The sequence below is a fragment of the Artemia franciscana genome, unplaced genomic scaffold (assembly GCF_032884065.1).
Source record: "Artemia franciscana unplaced genomic scaffold, ASM3288406v1 Scaffold_188, whole genome shotgun sequence".
Classification (NCBI taxonomy): domain Eukaryota; kingdom Metazoa; phylum Arthropoda; class Branchiopoda; order Anostraca; family Artemiidae; genus Artemia; species Artemia franciscana.
Window position 1 is genome coordinate 125,683 of NW_027062997.1, and position 22,491 is coordinate 148,173.

The 22,491-nt window shown below is 34.7% G+C and overlaps 1 protein-coding gene across 4 annotated transcripts in view; it reads right to left on the reverse strand.

The window, feature by feature from the left end:
* LOC136042731 (uncharacterized) overlaps window positions 1–22,491 on the reverse strand; it is a 105,067-nt gene that overhangs the window by 48,381 nt on the left and 34,195 nt on the right. For 2 of the 4 annotated variants that reach the window (XM_065727691.1, XM_065727693.1), the window contains exons 5-10: window positions 21,999–22,123; window positions 20,150–20,356; window positions 18,384–18,482; window positions 10,781–10,934; window positions 7,635–7,894; window positions 3,285–3,371 (exon numbers count right to left, since the gene is read on the reverse strand). In XM_065727691.1, the coding sequence (XP_065583763.1) occupies window positions 3,285–3,371; window positions 7,635–7,894; window positions 10,781–10,934; window positions 18,384–18,482; window positions 20,150–20,356; window positions 21,999–22,123 (932 nt within the window). The remainder of the gene's footprint in view (window positions 1–3,284; window positions 3,372–7,634; window positions 7,895–10,780; window positions 10,935–18,383; window positions 18,483–20,149; window positions 20,357–21,998; window positions 22,124–22,491) is intronic. The other 2 variants (XM_065727692.1, XM_065727694.1) reach the window with 2 other exon arrangements.

Consider the following 22,491-nt stretch of genomic DNA (forward strand, 5'->3'; position numbering starts at 1 on the left):
CATGTACGGGAACCAATACCAATAAGTCGTTGATTCGTGCTTTTATAAGGAACAAGCAGATATATATTTCTTCCACTAGCTCTTAATTTTTCAATTGCCAAAGCAACAGAGCTCATAACTTGTTGATTTTGCACATGAAGTATTGCGGAGGTGAGAGAGACTGCCACATCAGGTACAGTGTCAACTATTTTTCACAAAATAAAATTGGATAGAGCAAATTGTTTTTTTTATATCAATCTTTACATTAGGAGCCAACCACTGATGTATATTAAATATTTCGTGATTTTTTTTCCCAGCCAAGTGTAAATGTTTAGTTGTCATCTCTCTAAGTGTACTGCTAGTGTCGATGTTCTTTTTATATTTAAATCCAATAGTCCTACCTCTCAATTTCTTAAAGGACATTGGAGTCATTATTATGAATTATATATAACTTTCATGATTTGAAAGATTATTGCTTGTGCTCAACAATGTTCCATTTATGTAGACACTGATTTGCCTAAACAAATACTTTGGCTACACTAGGTTTTTTATTGTTAGATTTTTATTGCTAGAAACAATCTTTACTGGAATAAATTTGTAAATGTACATTTTCAGAGAGCAGTTGTTGCAAATAAAATTGTTCATAGTAACCATGTTTTTCACTCATATCATTATTTTTTGCACCAAAAAGATTTAAAGATAAGTTGACTGTAGGATCAGACTCTTTATGTGGTAGATATGCCATTTCTAGGAAAAGAAATCCTTTTTCGATCTAACTATTTTTACTTCTTTTTCTTCCTTGACAAGAGCGTTGTTTCATACTTTCAGTCTGATTTAAGACTGAGGAGTGATGAGGTGTTTCTCACCCATTCTAAACCTTTTCTGCTTTGTCGTAATTTCAATCACTCACCCACGGATCGTGCACTAGACCTAATATTTTGTGAAACACTTTCAAAATCCTTCCCAGAGGCCCCAATCATGTAATGTAGAGGACGCAAAATCTGTGGCAATCCGTGTAATATATTTTTTGCTAAGGATAATGCAGAGTGAAACAACTTAGTAAACTAATTACCAAGACCGTAACCGGACATTGACGAACGATTCCTGTAATTGTCCATTCCATGACAAATTGTCGTGGTCCAATAATAGCACCATAGCAATCAATATTAGGACAAACACAAGTATTTTTTTCTAAGACCCATCTCATATTCTAATGGGTCGAAAATGACATGTAATTAAAACCAAACCCATTTTTATTGCTAGAGGGTTGACAAATTCACTTTTTAATGTTAGCTGACAGAGTTCTAAGTACGAAGTGTTGACTGGGATATATTGAAGGTGCTTTATATTTTAGCTTTGAATGTATTCATGAGGTGTTTTTCGTTTGAGAATACGTAGAAGGGGACATAGGTATTACCAACTCTTGATGTCTCAACAAAGGATGTGAAAAACAAATATACAAATGTCTAATGAAAAGCCAGGGGGACAGTCTGCCAAAGTGATACGTTCCAGTGCTTCAATTATTAAATTATATTTTGTTTAAAACCAAGAACATTGCTCAGATTATAATTGAAAATAATCTTCTCAGTGTCATGGTTAAGCAGAGATTTTTCTATTGACAGCACGACATTGGTACTACCAACTTTCAGTGTCTCGACAAAGGACGTGTAAAAAATCATACAAGTATCTAACGAGAAGCCAGAGGGATAGTCTTCAAAATGACATATTATATCCCACAGATACTTCCGGCACTTAAATTTAAACCAGTGATTAAATTTTTCTTAAAACCAAGGACATCTTTCAGATTGTCATTAAGAATAACCTTCTCATTGTCAAAGGGAGAACTAATTTAAATCTTGCCGTGTTCCGTTCAATAGTTAAAGTGGAATCCCCCATTCTTATGAGCAAATATTATTTTACTGATTGCACGACAAAAATAATTTAGGCTACCATATTCCTAGTGTGGTGAGGTGATGAATCAATTTTCGCACGAATTAATTGATTCTATCCATTCCTCAGTAACGAGTCGCAAATCATGATATCCAACATAAGTCACATATGTGCCATGCCTTTTTCAGAATATCATATGTGTGCTCAAGAATATAATGAACAAGAGTAAATTCATACTTCCCCTTAAATTTGATGGATGGATAGAGTTTTATCAACAAATCACTTATTTAATTCAAATTGTAATGGATGGGGTCAGACGCGCTGAACATGAATTTCACATAGATATTTTGAAAGTCTTCAGCTTCAATCCAAGAACCAAATACAGCGTTGTATCTTAGCGAAAGCACAAGCAACTGTCTCATACCTTTGTAAGTTCAACTCTTTAATATCTTTTCAATTCGTTACACTCTATTATTTTTAATTTTTTTAATTTCCAATCATAAAACCCCCCAAGACTTTCAAAGATTCAATTTAATAACTCCAGTCATTCTCGATACAATGCTGAGGTGTCTTATTAGCAATCATACACAGAGTACCTTAATTTAGTTCAAACGCAAAATTTAGTGATAAAACATAAGTGGTCAATCGCATAATTGGGAGGGAGGTTGACCTACCCAATGTCCCTAAGGACTTTGATACTGGACCGTCTTACTATGCTCAACAAAATAGCCATCTCAAAATGTTCACTGGGTGTGTTTGGAAAATGATTGAGCTTGTGGGAAAGGCTGTTATCACTCTAGTCTCTTTTGAATAGTAAATAAGGCACTAGAACTTTTAATTTCCAAATGAATTGGGTCCTTAAAATTTTTTTAATAGTAATTCTAACCATTATAGAGTAGGACCACCTGCGATATTGCTTATATACCCCTAAGAAAATCGGCATTCATGGGTTGAATATGCAAGTGGGAGGGCACAATGGGCTATTGCATATTTGGGCGGGGGGGATGGACAAACAAAATATCCCTAAAGACATCGTTAACGGACCTTCTTACTAAGCTGAACAAAATGGCCATCTCAAAATGTTGACTGGGTGTGTTTGGAAAATAATTGGTCTCGAGAGGAAGGTTACTTTCACTCTAATCTCTTTTTGACCCGTAAATAGGGCACTAAAACTTTTAATTGAAAATCAAATTATATCCTTGAATTTTTTTAATAAAGATTCTAGCTATTATAGAGTGGTATCATCAATGATATTACGTATTAGCCATAAGGTACATGGCAGGGATGAGGTCTTCAAAAAGGTTATTTTTTATTTTATTAAATCTGAAATTTCAAAGGTAGAGCAACCGTATCAGAAAGGTGCAGTTAAAATATGTTCTATGATACAAAAATAGGAAAATGCCAAAGATTTATACCTCGTTATTTTCATGCTCCATACTTTGGACTTCGGATCCTATGAACTGATTTTCAGTCTCTGCTTTGCTTAAAGTAGCCATTATCGGCTGCAATTAAAGAATATCTTCTTAGTTCTAGGCTTAAAAAATATTGATTTTTACTACAATCAGTCATAATAGTATTCACACCGTGCTTTTTTCAGTTTAGTATTTGCAATCAACCTACCCTAGAAGTTTCAATTTAAGACTTTGAGCCATACCTGAGAAATCCCTGATATACCCTTTTAACATCAGCATACATATAATTTTCTTTGATTTAGTATAACTTCCGGCTAAATATTTCCCGAACATACCACCCTAATGCTCTTATCCTTTGTAATTTTAGAAGTATTAGTAGAAAAAATAGTAGTATTAAAGGTAATAATAGCACTAACAGCAGTAGTAGTTGGTGTAATACTGGCCCTGTTAGTATGCAAGTAGTACATTTTGATTGGCTAAACCCCCAAGTATGCAAAAAAAGTTTCAAATTAATCAAACAGTTTGTGAAAACAGACTTCATGTAAGAAGTGACGCGGTTCAATAGTAACCAAATGGCTTAAAAGTAATTTTTGATTCCAATAGATCAAGAATTTTTTGATACCAAGAATGAACTTTTCATGCTGATTTCAAATATTAATTTAAATCTTTTTCCATGTAATAATTTTTTCAAAGAAAAGTAAAGAGCTCCAAAAACTAAAAATTAGCATGTCATCGTTGTTTGATGTCTTTGAGGAGTCATTTGTTGATGTAATCACAATCCTTAGACTTTGATTTTACAAAGAAGTCCCTTCTGCCATACACGATCAAAAGCTTTTGCGATGTAAAAAGAAAGAAGGCAAATATCGTTCCCCCGAGAAAAGAGTTCAGCCCACTCTTGATACTGAGTGTTGCATTGGGCATTTTGTATTCCACTGAAAGGAAGTCCAGTCTGAGGCGTGTTTTTTTTTTACTTTAAAAACTAGTTAAATACCGACTGATGGGTAGTTGGCTCAAACAGCAGAAAAAAGAACTCTTAAGACAGACTTTGCCTCATCAAAAAAGGAGTGGTCATAAGACCTCATACTTAGGCTCAGCAAGGGTGGGGGTGTCCCCTATAGGGACAGGAGTCGGGACCTTATAGTACCTAACACTTTCAAGCTCAGCAGGTAGGGACGCCAACCCCTGAGTGGTTTGTCGGAGCCTACCATCGCACTCCCCAGCTCGCAGAGGCCGTTGTCCAAGTCTGGATCTTCCACTCTTTCGCAGTTGTCCTCCTGCAAAGGATTCTCTCATGATGGTATCCTTCAGTATCACACAATTTAACCCCTTGCCGGAAGAAGGTTTGCAACTAAAGGAACGTGTCAACAGACCAATGGGTCCTGCTCAGTGTGTACCAGAGGTGCCTTCTTCCTCCTCCATTTGTATTTATGAGCCCTTCACGAGTGTAACCTAGTTTCAATTTATGGACCCCCAGGGGCTAGGCCCCCTTGGTCCACGTCTTCCTTTATATGACGTACCATTTTTGCTTCAGCTTTATGTGGCATGATGTTGTTAATGCTATTCATCAATATAAATTAGAGAGCCCACAAATAAATAAATTTAATAAAAAACTATAAATATTATTTTAATAAAGACGTTTACTAAAATTTTAGTAGACCTACAACAAATTAAATCTTACAGAGTCAAAATCCATTCAAAATTATAATTTATTATTATAGGAATTAAAAATGTTGTAATCTATTGACCTATTTTTAGGTCATATATTAATATTTCGTAAAAATAAATATGCCAAGCCGTTTTCATGTACCCCCAGTTGACAAGCAGAAGAAGGGCACTTCCCCATTACAAGTGCCATTGTACCTGCCTGGAATGAGTGCCAAAACTTCCCTTGTTTATTGGGGTACATCCCAGGGCAATACCGGATGGACTACTACAGAATAGTGTGCTGAATTTTTTAGTGGATGTAAAATCAAAAGGAAATGCTAACACCAATATCATTAAAGCTGCTTGCAATTTTTTCACCAAAGATAATGTAAACGAAGATTTTACAAAATTGTTTGATCTGTGGCAAGGTATACTACTGGGCAAACAGAGAGGCAAGAAGCTGCTGACACTTTTGCGAAAATTTTGAAAGTTCTCGATATTGTTGTAAGAATTCAGTGAACCTACCAAAGTTCGTTATTTATGAACTTGATGAAGTCCCTACAATTCTTGATGAGGCAAGCCCTCACCAAGGTATTCCAAAAGGTAAATGATTTATGCCTAGAATTCAAGAACCTTGTGTCAACAGATAAAGTGGGGGGCCTATGCTGTCACAGGACGAGTAAAGCCCCAGGCTTTACTAATCCAGTAGCTGTTATTCCCCAGTCACCTTATGCCGTTTTTTTCGAAATGCCAAAATCTCTCGACTAAGCACGAAAGGATTTGTTGGACTGCGTTGGTCCCGATTCAGCAAAAATAAATGAGTTAAGAAACAAGAAATTATACGTCAAATCTAAATAATCGGCTGTGAAAGTTTCTGAGAAAATGAAAGCTAGTAAGTCTGAGTTTGCTGCCATGCTGAAATAGAAACTATTTATTGCCGTCGTGAGGCAGATTTGACCTAACATGACTCATACTGATCGTAGAATTCCTTGTTCCATGTGCATCAAGGGCAATTGTAATCGGTAATTTTGAGAGTTCCAATGTGTTTAAGCTGTATTTTGGGATCAGGAAGTATATGAAAGATTCTATTAGTTTGGGTCGGCTATGAGAAGCTGCTTGCGAAAGACTTCAAATTTCTCCTGAAAAAGTGTTTTTCCTGCCAAGGAGATGGTCACATAGGGGCCAGCTGCGTACTGACGTTTATTTGTGGTTGTTGTGGTGCTTCTCAACACATCTCCGTGAAGAAAAGCAGACACACAAAAGATATGTTTTGTATTTTGTTCATAAAGAACGGCTATACATGCTACAGTGTAAGGTGTCCGGCTAATAAGGTGGTAAACAATGCTAAGCCCCTATTAAAAAGAGACTATAGCCATCCCACTCTAGGTGCAATGAAGAAATGAACAAAGGATCCTCCATCTCCTATACGATTGTCTTGTGGAATCCAAATGGAAATTTGCTAAATCGGTCTGTGTTTTTAAAAGACTCTTTTCTAATGATGATATAATGTGTATTCAGTAGTACTTTACAACTACTTTAAGCCTCAGCCTTTTGGAACTATCAACTAATCAAAAAGTGTTCTCGGTTGCTGCATGCCATTTTAAGTCTTGTTGCTGGCTTCACGTTTGTGAAATCACGTTTTCCTTCGCCCATTTTTGATTTAACAAGTGACTTTTCGGTTGATTAGAATCCAGAATTTTGTTGTGCTAAAGATTTATCTGCCCACAAACTATAGTGCCGACCAATCTAAGAGACTTTTTGCCCTTAGTGCCGCTCGTTTATCTAAATGCTTGCAACAAATAACAAAAAGAACGGTTTATGCTTTATCGTGACTGGTGACTTTAATTATAATCTAACCAACCCGCTTGATTTTTCTGGTGATTATGATTGCTCAAATATTATTTTTGGTATGTTCAATAATGATAATGTAGTTGTACCGAGGAATGAGAGTTTTACTTAGTTCCATAACTCGGGTAACACACCAAAGAACTTGAGCCATGTTTGTTATACGTCATCCGTAACTGTCGCAAAAGTTGTTGTTAGTAATTCCAATTTTACGTCAAATCATTTTCATTTGTCTTTTAGTGCTCAGGTCGGTGATTTCGGTCTTCTTTTAACCGGCTTCGAAAAAATCAATCTGTATTTTATATTAATGATTAGAACAGGGAGTCTCCAAGTATTCTCCAGAATGCGTACAATGATGTTCACACGAAAACTTGTATACCGTTTGATTTGTTGATGCGGAGTTCAAAAAAGAATATATTCGATACTCGAGTTTGGCTTAATATTTATTGTAATGAACTTATTTATGCCCTAGCTCTTGCAAAAAAAACGGCAATATTTTTCAAGTGAGAAAACTTTGAAACTGAAGAGCCCGATAAAAAACGGGTTTTAAAGGCCAAATGAAAATACTAATGAAAACATAGAAAGCGAATATTTCGAGAGAACGAATTACAACAAAAAGAAGCATTGTTCGCATACAGATTAAGATTGCATATTTAAGATTATCCATATACATTAGCCATAATAGGAAACATATATTCTGTTTTTAATGCCCCCCTCCCTCCAATCAAAGATTAAATTACATATGAAAAGAAATCCTCCTGTCAATTCATTGTCAATAATATAACAATCATGCAGAAAGCAAATTTTATCAACTAATTTATGTATTTTGTTTCCCAAAATAGGTACAATAAGCACAAGAAATACCTGGAGACCTGATGGACCTGGCCTCTCCGGATCACCTTGTTTACTCTTTTGACCATTAGGGCCTGAATGACCCCTATCACCTGTCTGTCCTTTGGGAACTGGGGGACCATCTGGAATAGGGAGACCTCTATCACCATGAGCTCCACGTTCACCATAAGGGCCTGGTGGACTGAGAAGGCCACGAAGAGCAATCATACCATGTTTAATCGCAGCACTTTGTTGACCAGGTAGACCACGGGGGCTAGGAGATCCATTTTCACCTTTGGATGGATAAATTTTTTTAAATTGAACATAGGAAAACAAGCATATTAGAGGCAAAGATTATACAGCGTGTCTCGTTTGCTCATCTTGCATGTGGAAATCTTCGACTTTTCAAGATAGCAGCATATTAGTTACTTTCGGAACATAGCAAGAAAAAAAGGAAAAGAAAAAAGATTTGCACACACCTAGGTACCATATTCTCTAATAAACTCTAAAATTGCACAATTTTTCTTCATAATAATTTCAATATAGTGTACCACTCTTTATTTTAACAATACTCAACAGTAATTTAAGGTAATAATTTAAGACTCAGCACATATCAAGGTAAATTGTAGAATCATCTAAATTGCTGTTACTTCATTTTTACAACTCTTAAACCAAATTTACAACTTTCCAGGGTATTCACGCTTTTATCCGAAATGCAACCGTATCCCAGATGCGATTATTTTCCCTGAATCAATTGACAGACTAACGCAAAAAGAGGCCTTTTCAAAAAGATTATGCTCTGTATGAACAAGCATCTCTCTTACTGACAAAACTCTCCCACTCGCGTATCTCAGACTTAACGAAAAGGGGCATTCCTTTGGTAACATATCATTTCCAAGATTTTTAACGATTATTATTTCCAAGAAGGTGAGGTTCATTTATGATATCATTTTCCCCAGAATCTGGATCATTCGATTTTACTTTGAACATGAGGAACACTTTAAATACTCGAGGCAACGTTATGCCATCTGACTGAGTCGGTATAGAAAGTCTCGGCTTACGAAGCATTGGTTGAATTACTGAATCGAAAGATGGATATGTAACCGTGTCTTTTGATTTCGGAATTATTCCAGATATAATGGTCAAGAAGAAGTAGCAGTGTGTCCAGGGATCCTTTGGTTCACAAAATATCATAGGACCTGCAAAAGACACATGAAGGGATCCGTACTGTCACACAATTGGTGCAACAGATTTCAAGGGTCCTTCTCTTGTTCTGGTTCCATCCCTTTTTTTAGTCCATCTCTTGTATGGATATGAAACAGAGTGTTTGGACTTCAAAATTATTCCAAATACATTTGTCAAGCAGAAGTAGCAGTGTGTCTATGGATCCTTTGGTTCACACAATATAATATAAACTACAAAAGACATATAAATTGATCCTTATTGTCACACATTTGGCACAACAGATTGTCAGGGTCTATCTCTTGTTCTGGTCCAATCTATTGTAAGAATATGTAACAGTTTCATGACTTCAAAACTATTCCAGATACATTTGTCTAGCAGAAGTAGTAGTGTGTCTAGGGATCCTTTGGTTCACGAAACATAATAGGAACTGCAAAAGACGCGTGAAGGGATCCTTATTGTCACACATTTGATGCAATAGATTTCCAGGGCCCATCTCTTGTTCGGTTCCATCTCTTGTATGGATATGTAACAGTGTGTTTGGACTTCAAAATTGTTCCAGACTCATTTGTGAAGCAGATTTAGCAACGTGTCTAGGGATTCTTTGGTTCAAATAATATAATAGGAACTGCAAAAGACATAAGAAAGGATCCCTATTGTCACACATTTGGCACAACAGATTTTCCAGGTCCATCTCTTGTTCTGGTCCTTTCTCTTGTAATGATATGTAACAGTGTGTTTGGACTTTGAAATTATTCCAGATGCATTCGTCTAGAAGAAGTAGTAGTGTGTTTAGGGATCCTTTGGTTCATGCAATATAATAGGAAATGCAAAAGACGCATGAAGGGATCTTTATTGTCACACGTTTGGTGCAACAGCTTTCTGGGATCCATCTCTTGTTCTGATTACAAGTTTTGTTTGCGCCCATCTCTTGTAGGCATATAGAACAGTGTGTTTATACTTCGAACTTATACTATACATTGTTGTCAAGACACATTTTTACTATACATTTTTATACTATACACATACATTTGACACCTGTCAAGAACATTATACTATACATTTTTGTCAAGCAAAGAATGAAGTATGCCTAGGGGGCAAACCCCCTCATATACACAATATTTCTATTCGTTTTAAGTTTTAATGTTGCTCCTTTCTTTCAGTTGAAAAAGCTTGTTTTTAAAAAAAAATTAGTTTCTGATCGTTTTTTAAATAATGGTGGGCAATCTGGCAAGCCCTTCATAAAAATGTCCCTTCCCCCATAAAAACATCCTCCATAGATATCTACCACGTAATCCCCTACCCTTTACCCCCCAACAGAAAATATCCCTTCTGAAAACGTCTCTTCCCAATAACAAATACTAAATGTAGACAATAGGCCAATTTCATAGTTTCCAGCCCTTCTCCTCAGGACTTTGGGGGATTACGTCATCCTCGAAGATATATTTGTTAGATTTTCGGCTTTTCTGGACAAATAGGTCATCTCAAAACTTTGACTAGGTGACTTCGGGAAAAATTTGAGCGTGGGAGGGGCTTAGTTGCCTACAATTTTTTTGGTCGCTTAAAAAGGGCACTAGAACTTTCAACTTCTATTCAAATGAGCCCTTTTGTGATACTCTAGGATAACTGAATCGATACGATCACCCCTGGGAAAAATAAACAAAAAAACAAACAAAAAAACACGCATCCATGATCTCTCTTCTTCGAAAAAAATACAAAACTCAACGTTTTTGCAGATAGGAGTTTGAAACCTCTACAGTTGGGTTCTCTGATACACTGAGTCTGATGGTATTATTTTCATTGAGAATTTGTCACTTCTAAGGGGTGTTTTTTGTTTCAAAAATAAATTATGTTGCATCGATAATTTACAATAGTTCGTAGTTTTATAAGATGATAGGATCTTAGTAAGTCAATTTCTTGTCTTCAAGATAAGTATTTCAGGAAAAAGGAAGAAATAAACAAGCTACAGGGAAGTCTATTCCCTAGCTTTAACTCACCCTTAGAACCGGATTCTTCAAGAACACCAGGCCTACCTGACTCACCGCGTGGACCTTGAAGACCTTGACTTCCCCTAGGATCTGTAGGACTCACATTCCTTTTAAAGCCGGGAGAACCAAGAAAACCTGGAGGACCATGCTTGCCAACTGCACCCTAAAAAAGGTGCAAAAAAATACGCTAAATCAAGAGATTCACAAACGACACTGTTGGAAGAAAAACATCAGACTAATGCATTTTGAGAGCTTAAAAAGAAAAGAATATCTACAAATCCAGGCATTTATGGAGCCACGGATAGTGTATGAAAGGGATAGTGTACGTTAGGCATAGTGTATGAAAAAATATATTATCCACCTTATTCTTTTCATGATAAATTTCAGAATCCTATTTCTATGTAATCAAGGAATTTATACCTTGATACTATCAATGGTAGTACGCAAGTCGTTTTAAGGCCACTATACCCAATACCCATTTTACCCTAATTCAATACCAGGTACTGATACAAATTCGCACAAAGATGCGGGATCAGAATAGACTCTACTAGGTAATTGAATTTAAAAAAAAACAAGTTTTTTTAATCGCAAGTAAGGAGCGATATTAAAATTTAAAATGAATACAAATTATTCCGCATATGAAAGAGTTGTCCCCTCCTCAAACCGCCGCTTTTTACACCAAAGTTTGACTTTTTCTCAAAACTCAAATTTTTGAAACAATGAAAAACTTTAGGGTAAAGAGCGAGGCGTAAAGGAGGGGACAACCCCTTTCATATACGCAATAATTTCTTTTCATTTTAAGTTTTAATGTTGCTCCTTACTTGCAGTTAAAAAACTTGTTTTTTATTTAATTTCTGAACGTTTTTGAATTAATGCATGTTTTGATTTTGGCTCACCGCGCATGAATAATTAAAACAAAATTTACACATTATTTTTGTGTTGCTAAATGGCTTTCTCATAGTTTTCATCGGACGATTTTGATAAAAAAGAGGGCGGGGGAGGAGGCCTAGTCGCCCTTCGATTTTTTGGTTACTTAAAAAGGCAACTAGAACTTTTTATTTTATTACGAACATTTTTATTAGTAATAAATATACATAACTTACGAACTAATTACGTAACGAACTTCTATATTTGTATGTATTTTTTTAAGTATTTAGAAGTTTTGCCCCTTCGTTAATACCTCGCTCTTTACACTAGAGCTTGAACTTTGTTCCGATTTTTTAAGAATCACTCCTGAATCCCAAAGGCAGTAGAAAAAATAGTTGCAATTACTGAAAATATTTCAGTGGAAAGAGTGAGGTATTGGGCAGGAGACGAACCCCCTTATATACGTAATAATTTATTTTCGTTTCAAGTTTTAATGCTTCTAGGTTTTAAAACTTTTTTATTTGTTTTCTCACTGTTTTTTTCTTAAATAATGGTAGAAAATCTTGCTCCCTCCGACGCTCCCCCCCATGGTGAAAAAGTCTCTCTGGAAACGACTTTTCACTTCCCAATAACCAGTATCATATGTAAACAATAGTCAAAGTTTGTAGCTTGCGACTCCGCCCCCAGGAACTGTAGAGGATTCGGTCCTCCCAAAAGTCATAATTATTCGGTTTTTTGACAATGTTGAACAAAATGGCTTTCTCAAAATTTGGATCTGGTGACTCTGGGGAAAAATTAGCGTGGAAGGGGGCCTAGGGGCCTTCCACATTTTGGTCACTTAAAAAGGGCACTAGAACTTTTAATTTTCGGTAGAATGAGCCCTTTTGCGATATTATAGGACCACTGGTTTGATGCGATCATCCCTGAAAAAAAGACAAAAAAATAGCAAAAAAAAAAACAACAAATAAACACGCGCCCATGATCTGTCTTCTGGCAAAAATATAAAGCTCTATATTTTTTTAGATATGAGTTTGTAACTCATACAGGAGGATTCTCTGATACGCTGAATCTGATGTTCTGATTTTGTTAAGATTATTTTAGACTTTTTAGACTTAAGACTTTTAAGGGGTGTTTTTCCTCAATATTCTAAAACAAGGCAAATTTTCTCAGGCTCGTTACTTTTGATGGGTATGACTAAACTTGATGAAACTTACATATTTAAAATAAGTACAATAATGCAATTCTTTTGATGCAACTATTGGTATCAAAATTCCTCTTTTTAGAGTTTTGGTTACAATCGAACGGGGTTGCTCCTTAATACAGTTCTTTACAACGAGTTGTTTGGTAGTCCATTTATGTGTTGTGACTAGGATACCGACTTTAAAGGCATCCTGTATAGTGATTAAATTAAAAAATCATTTTTTAAAACTGGAAGTAAGGAGCGACATTAAAACTTAAAATGAATAGAAATTACTCCGTATATGAAAGGAGCTGTTCTCTCCTCAACACCCCGCTCCTTATGTTAAAGTTTGACTTTTTTCTCAACTATACTTTTTAAAACAGTAAACAACTTTAGCGTAAAGAACGGAGTGTTTAAAAAGGGAACAACCCCTTTCATATAAGGAGTGATTTTTGTTCGTTCTAAGTTTTAATGTTGCACCATACTTTCAGTTAAAAAACTTGTTTTTATTATTTAGTTTCTGAATGTTTTTGAATTAATGCATGTTTTGATTTTGGCTCTTAGCACATGAATAATTAAAGCATAATTTGCATATAAATAATTTTTTTTGGCTAAATGGCTTTCTCATAGTTTTGACTGGACAATTCTTAGAAGAAAAAGGGTAAGGGAGGAGGCCTAGTTACCCTCCAAATTTTGGCTACTTAACAAGGCAACTAGAAATTTTAATTTTTTACGAAGGTTTTTATCAGTAAAAATATACGTAATTTACGAATTAACTCAGGTAAAGAACTTCTATATTCGTATGTTTTTACTACGTATGTGACAGGGTTCGCCCCCTCGTCAATACCTCGCTCTTTACACCAAAGCTTAGATTTTGTCCCAATTCTTTAAGAATGACCCCTGAATCACAAAGGCCGTAGAATAAATAGTCAAAACTTACTAAATATACTTAGCGTAAAGAGCGAGGTATCAGGAGGAGTTGAACCCCTTACATGCGTAATAATTGCTGTTCATTTTAAGTTCTAATGATGCTCCATACTTTCAGTTGAAAAAATTTTTCATATTTTTTTTAATACTAGAACATTCTGCTTCCCCTCCATGGAAATTCTTTTCCTCCACGACAAATTCCTCCATGGAAAGTTTCTGCAACATACCCCCCCCCCACCAAAAAAAATCCGCCTAAAAACGTCTTTACACTTCCAAATAACCATTACTATATGCAAACACTGGTCAAAGTTTGTAACTTGCAGCCCTTCACACGGGGACTCTGGGGGATTAAGTCGTCCCCAAAGACGTAGTTATTTGATATTCGACTATGCTGAATAAAATGGCTATCTCAGAATTTTGATCTAGTGACTTTGGGGAAAAATGAGCGAAGGAGGGGGCCTAGGAGCCCTCCACTTTTTTTCACTCAAAAAGGGAACTAGAACTTTTAGTTTTCATCAGAATGAGCCCTCAAACAACATTTTATGACCACTGGGTCGATATAATCACCCCTGGAAAAAAAAAACAAAGCAAAACAGACAAATAAACGCGCATCCGTGATCTGTCTTGTGGCAAAAAATACAAAATTCCACATTTTTGTAGATACGAAATTAAAAATTCTGATGTGGGGTTCTCTGATACGCTGAATCTGATGGTGACCTTTTGATAAGAGTGTATCAATTTTAAGGGGTGTTTTCCCTATTTTCTTGAATAAGGCAAATTTTCTCAGGCTCATAACTTTTGATGGGTAGGATTAAACTTGATGAAAATATCATATTTAAAATCAGCATTAAAATTTGATACTTTGACGTAACTATTGTTATCAAATTACCGTTTTTAGAGTTTTTGTTTCTATTGTCGCTCTTTACTACAGTTCGTTACCGCGGACTGTTTGAAACGCGAGACGTTAGACCTAACAGTTTTTTTAATGTGTTTATCTTTATAGTGTGAGGTTTTTTTCGTTAATTTTGGCATTTTGTTTATGATCAAGATTTATTTTCGTTTTAGTAGTAGCCCGGTACTCGCTATTTCAGCTGTACTCTTGACTTGCTACTACTACCAATGTCTTGATCTAAAGCTCAAAGTGGCTAACAAACTCAAAAACATCCGTCCTCCATCCTTCCTATAAAACCCCCCAAGAAATCCTTAAAAAAGTTTTATATCAAACAATCACTAAGTAGAAACAACAAGGATTTTTTTTTTCAAGAAAGTTGATTTCAATTCAGTGGATATTGGATATCCAAGGGCCGTCATCAGCACAACAGGAAAAAAAGATATATATATATATATATATATATATATATATATATATATATATATATATATATATATATATATATATATATATATATATATATATATATATATATATAAAAAATATATATAACAGTCTAATGACGTTTTATTAAAACAGTCCTAGCATCATTACTGCACCGAAGTTCAACCAGGACTGATCTTGGGTTTTTGGCAGCTTGTCCCGAAGGTCATTTTGTAACTGGTTGAATACTACTATAAATTGGTTTAGTAAAATATTTTGTTAGATGATTTGTAATTCAATTTTAATATACAGGATTTAGTGAGTACTCTTCCAAGTCCATATTCAAGGAAATATTATTATTTGTTTTGAAACTAATTTCAATGGATTCCAGAACCACCAGTTTTATCCCCAAAGCGTTACTTATTTGTGAAGATTTTTCAAAAAGTATCGTGTGGGAAGGATTATTAAGTACATGCCAACCTAAAGCAAAATCAAAAGAGTTATTAGAGCTATTTGAAATTAATGAATTTCTATTTGAGCTATTTGAATTTCTATGTGTTCTTTAAGCTAGTGTAGCCGTTTTTCTAGATTCTGTTGGGTCCTACTAACCTAGTAATTTCAACAGTCGCTAGGTATTTGATAGACCTCTCTTTGGCAAGTACCTTGGGCTTTATCTTTACCTTAGTTTGAAAAATGGATGATTTTAAAACTATTAGTGAGAACTACATACAGAAAGTTTTTTGTACAAACATATTTTAAATTTTATTGTGATTCTTGGGATATACGGAAGATACATAATATTTGAAGGCTTATCAGTAGCCTCATATTGTGACTTATATTTGATTTTACGGGAATGTCTTTTTAGTCTATGGTTAATAATTTTATTGAAAAAAGGAGTGGGCTATCCATTACCAAAAAGAATATCTCTGATAAAATTAATTTTTGCACTTATATGCGAATCGGGGCAAATGTTCAGGGCATGATCAATGAGAGAAGTTACGACTGTTCTTTTAATTTGTGGGAGGTGATTTAAATTAAATGAAGATATCTATTGTTTTGTGTTCGCTTTCGATTAATATTAGAATCCAGTTTATCAGTATTATGAATAATTGACACATCTAAAAACGCTAGTTTATTTTCAATTTCAACTTTTACGGTAATTTGTAAATTTCGGTCATAAGTATTGAGATGGTCCATGAAACCCAAAAGTTTCTACTGTTTCCAAAGTTTCAAAAGTCTTATAATCTATTATATTGTACTACCAAAGGAGATACCAAAGGTATTTCCAACCTTTTTATTAATTCTTGACAAGCTGTTTAATAGCGCAGTTCTAGCTATATAGCCCTCATCCATCCTAACAGTCTTCCGCTGAGACAAAAATACAATAGGAACATGAACACCTTGTCAGGTAAGCCTTATGCCTAAATCCTTCTTAGACAGTGCCAATGCCAAAAAAATTCACATTCTCTTCCCTTAGACACCATACTGACTACAGTCATTACAGTCGCATCAAACACTTAAAGATCCAGCCTCATAAGGATTCTCTTACCCACTAGTACGTTATTAGGCTTAGTGAAAACTGGTTTTTCTTTGGTAATTTTACTTTGAAAATACACTTTTTACAAAATCGTCCTAAGACTGAATCAGATATACCAAAAACCCTTACCCGTCGGAATGAAAACTATTGACACATTAGAAGCATATATTTAAAGCACATCTTAATATTACCTAGTTAAATATACAACTTAAAAACTTATTTCAAAAAAACATTTCACTAAGTTCCAGCACAGAGTAAACAAGAGTTTAATTGGGAAAATATTATGATTCAAAAACTGTCCGTTCTTTTCACTGGCGCTCCAACTTCTCTGAACTCGATTGGTTCTTTTGTTAGATTAAATAAAAAAAAACTAGTTTTTTTAGCTGAAAGTAAGGAGCGACATTAAAATTTAAATCGAACAGAAATTATTCCGTATATGATATGGGTTGTCCCCTCCGCAATCCCTCGCTCTTTACACTAAAGCTTTTAATTGTTTTAAAAAGTAGAATTGTGGCAAAGAGTCAAACTTTAGCGTAAAGAGTGAGGGATTGCGGAGGGGACAACCCATTTCATATATGGAGTAATTTCTGTATTCAATATTCCATACATTTAGTAAACAACATAAATTAGCTTCTGCACCAGTGCAAGTGCCAAAGGATAATTAAAGCACAGCTAATGTAGCTAAACAGAATATAATTTAAATGCAAAGCCTCCCCACAAAAAATTTTTGAAACTTATAGTGCCAGCAAAAAACACAAAACTTTGCGCGGTTAGAAACAAATTTTTCAAATTGAACAGGAAAATACGGCATTTTTGGATGATCAATTGAGTTCCCATTAGAACCTAGGTACTGAAATAAACATACCAGATATTAAAGCAGGACAGAAACCGATAATGAATTTTACTTTTAAGGAATTTGATTTAAATTTGGCGAGGTGAATTTCTGATTTTTTATATTGTAAACTTTAAATTTCTGATTTTTAAACTGAGGTAACTGACGTAACTAAAGAGATATAACGTAAATAACCTGTTGTGTATTTTTTCGTTCTTTTTTAGTTTTTATAGTAGATCTCGTTTCAGCTAGGTATAGTTGAAAGTATACTACGCTCGTATAGTATATTCAGCTACAATTGTGAAAAATTTCATTATTGTTATTATCATTCTTTCTAAATTTGGCAAAATACACAGGATTTGATTTACAGTACCCTGAAGGGGAAAGTACCTAATATGCCCCTTCTGTTATTACGAAAAATTGACAAAGCTTACGCCAGCTGGAGAAATGCCACGGTGGAGGAAAGTGGCACTTATTTAAGAAACTTATGTACTGGGTAAACAAAAAATCAGCTTCAAAATAGTTCAGCAAAGGTTTTTTTTTGTTGATGTCTTTAGGCTCCTTCAGAGTATACTTCTTATATTTTTTCTGCACAATATAAATTTTTTTGCAATCGATATGTGCTTTAACCATGTATTATCGTCACTTATATTTGTTAAGGATCTTATTTTATATTCTTTTTGAGTCACCGTACTTTTTTCGACATAACGATGTAAATAATTCTAAGAGATACTTCTGGGCATATACCCCACTTTGTTCTATGGAGGATCGAGTATTTTGAACGAATGTCTAATCAGAATATTTAGGACTAAAAATCACCAACTACTCGTTAGGGTCAGCCTTTTTACTGCTCTAGGCTTCTCCTCTTAACGGTCATGCTGTGTGAAAAAATTGGAATAATGATCATAGTTACAATAAAGAGAAATTTTACATTAAAAAAAAGAAAGTACTTACGGGTTGCCCTGAAGCTCCAGCTAGCCCATCAACGCCTCTCAAACCTGCGGGACCTGGTGGACCCTCTCTTCTTCTTTCATCTCTTGGACCTGTCGGACCCTGAACAAAAGAACAATGAAGCAAGTGGGTTCCTATATTAGACAAGGATATTATAGAATACAACTGAGTTCGGTATTATTCAAAAGCATATCCTCGTATTGGATTTTTAGAATATCTTTAAGTGAGCAATTTTTAAAGTGTAGGTGCTTCGGTATCAATTTTGTGAGTATTTTTCAACTTCTATTTTATAGTTTTGAAGTCATAAGCTTAAATTAGACAGAAACAAACAATGAACTTGTTCTTAAGGATTTTATTTTTGAATTTTATTGGTGGGTAAAAAATTTCATAGCCGCTTAATTAATTTTTAATTAAATACATGATATAGAAAATGTTTCTATATTTTATTTCATTGCTTGAGTTTTTTTCACTGTGTCTTTTTCCAGTTTATTCAGCTATGAGTTTGAGTCTCCACATAAGGCTGAAAGCCTTGAAATCCTAATATTCTTATCATTCTTGGAATAAATTTGGCCAAGTATACAAAACTTGATTCACAATACAGCTCTGATATACAAAAGCGTAGATATAGAGATATCTACTTGACGGTTACCTTTATTCAACATATTCAACAATTACGGGAAATATAGAACAACAAAAATCAAGGGAATTATAGGTCAGTGAAAACAAGGAAAAAATGTAAATGTTTCAGCCAAGATCTCCACTCAGCCGATCTCAGCGGAAAAAGAATAAAGATTAGAATGAAGTCTGCAATACGAAATAAAAAGAAAAACTTCAAAATTGTTTGATTTTATTCTATATTTTTATTCATTTTGTACTTGAAACACCTGAGGAGATGTCATGACGAAAATGTTCAGACCTTGTTCTTGTTCTCATTTGATGTGAACTTCCCTTGCCATTTTTCGTTGCCCAAAAATTGTCTGATTGTCATGCATAGCCAGCGTGGGCTCAGAACTTATTTACCGTAATTCAAGTTTTAATATTTTAGTTTTTATGTTTGAAACCCACTTTTAGTTTAAAAACACAAAATAAAGTGGAGTTTTCTTTGTAAACTTTATTTTAGTTTTTGCACTGCCATTTTGCTTATTTGTTTTTTAAGCGATACAGGTACACTGATGTCCTTCGGGCAGTCGGGACCGCAGGTGGTACCCTTCTAGTTAAGAAATTGGCTAATGTTTGATATTAAAGGAATTCAAAGGTATTTGAACATGACCCAGAAACATGCTTGTGGCTGTCAGTTCAAGTTTTTCAACCGACATATTTTCTTAAATATAGTAGGCGTTTTTTAAAAGCAGAAACTATTTGGAAGGTCGTATTTATCTGTGTTACTCATTATGGGCTCGTAAATTTTTTTTATGATGTATATGAAAAACACATAGTTTAAATTCTATTGAAGGTTCTTTGCCTACACCATCAGACATGAACGTCCAATTCTTAGACAAGACAGTAGAAAAGGAGGCAGAAATTCAAAAATAGGCGTTTTTTTATTGCAAAAGTAGTAACAATATTTCGAATTGCTTCTTTACAGCTACATTAAAAAGTTCAAAATTACCTGAAAAATACTTACATTTTGAAACTTAGTAATAACCATTTTATTCGAAGCTATATAACCAGACATAATTATCATAACATTTTCTTTAATGTGTAAATTAACTCTTCTTTTCAAATCAAGGCCTAAGTTTTGAAGCACTAAAACTCTGAAAATATCTTACCATAGGGCCGACTGGGCCAATAGGGCTAGGCATTCCGGGTAACCTCTTTTCACCTGGACGACCTGGCTCATTTTTAGTTCCATCTAATCCCTGGAAGCATCTGTGGCCTTTGACACTAGGCAAACCTGGCATACCAGAAAGGCCACGGGGACCTGCTGGTCCTCCAGCACCAATTGTACCTGCCTCACCGTCTTCACCTGATTCAATCTAAAATTAGCAATGTGAGATCAATTAACTAATTTAAATAAGTAGCCAGGTAGCCGATAAATAGCCATTTTAGCAACCAAGTTCTTTGGCTACACTTTTTTGTTTTGAATTAGATCAAATTCAAAGCAGGAACAGTGTATGGCCTTTTCGTATGGGGTTTGGGGAATGGGTGTTTCAATGAATCAAGCCCTACGCTTAAACGTGTCTTGGAAAATTCAATTCGCTTTTGGTACATATTAATGAGCTTGATGGCTTCTCTGGTTTTAATAAAGAAGAGTTGGAAAATTTAGAAATCATAGAATATCAATATTGGTGAAACTAATTGATGGTGTTTTGAAACAAATCAGTTTACTTTTATTGAAAAAGAAATTTTCATCAGTCAATCTTCCATCTGTCAGCGTATTAGACATTTAATTAATCTAGAGGCCTGTCCTTTCAAATTTTGTCAAATAACCGAAATAATTTGATACAGAGTCGACATAATTTATTCTAACTTTTCTTCTTCAATAGAAAGACCTTCGGGCTTGTGTCCTCTTAAGGTCTACATCTAGGTTTTTTTCAACACTTTCCTCTACTTCTTTGTTGTCGTTCATAACTCTCCCCATCCTTCCAACATAAGTACAATATGTCAATTTAACAATAAGGGTTGTAATTTATCATTTATTTTATGGCTCAACATTGACAGGCAGAGTTGCCGCCCTGAGAAAAAATCATTACATTATGGTGATTATCTGGTAGATTTATTGATTTTCTTCAATAATCTACTGATTAAATGGCTGATTTATTTATTTTCTTGTTTAGGCAATATAAAAATCACCAGAAATAGTGATAAATCACTAGGAGTGGCAACCCTGTTGATAGCCTTACAATCCTACAGACCGATGACCTATGACCTACTGACTGAAGACTAATCTTATTGTTAATTCATTGTTATTAGCTTGGTAGCTCACATCCCAGGCATAATTAAACTTTATATTACATTTTCACTTGATTTAGGTCTATATGAGTAGATCCCACCGGAGAAAATAAAAAATACAAATAATCCGAGCTACCTCAGGCTGGTCCCCTTAGCCCAAATATGTTTTCTATATGCGTTTAAACCGTTCTGACATGCTCTTAGACAATTGTTTCCAGTCAATGAAGGGCTTTATATGCACTCATTCTGATAAATAGTCTTCGGATCATTCAGCATAATCTCTTGGACCATGGAGTGAAACTAGATACTTGTTGCTATAAAAACTGTCACAATAACAATATATTTAAAAAATGAGACGCAGTCTCAATATTCCTCAGACTTTGTGCATTTTTAAGTAGGTTCAATTTATCCTCCAGACTTATAAAATAAATCCTTTAAAGTGTTCAAAGTTTCACTACCACTTAGATCTTCAAAAATAAATTACGTCCCACATCTAAATTTAGGTGAATTAACTCTACTTATTGCTAGGATTTTATTTTTAGATTAAGCTTTGTCACCTACTGAACGTTAGACTTTTCTCCAAAGAAAATTTCAACTGTTTTTAATTATTTGCTTCGCCTTAAATTTTTTTCGTAGAGAACAAAAAAAATTGTTTGAATAAGGGTGGCATAGACATAACTGAAGAACTGGTTAATAAAGTCAGAAAATAAAATGAAGACTACTTACGTCTTCACCTGGTAGACCTGGAAGTCCTCTAGCACCAGATGGACCTGGCGGACCAACTGTACCTGTGTCACAGGACTCTCCTCTTGCAACTTGGAAGCCTTGTGGACCTGGTGGTCCCTGAGGACCTAATAAAAGAAACATTCTTAGTATCAATTATAAAAAAAATTACGTCAGTTTTTTCCCAAGATCAGCAGGTATACGTTAATAAAATTGATTCTACTAATGAGTATTGTATTTAAGTCATGTGCATCGAAGCAAATTGAATCAGTTCTATTTTGTAATGTTAATCATTTTTGGAACTTGCAAATTTAAAGATGTGGTTTTGGGAAGAATTACTACTTGGGAAAAATTCGAAAATATGCTAATGAAACGAAAACATAAAGTTAGGAACGCTATAATTACAGATATATTACCCAAGAACGAATTACACCATCAAATTTGACAAATCTTTCACACAATCTCTTTGGATACATTAACAGTTAGCGTAGTAAAT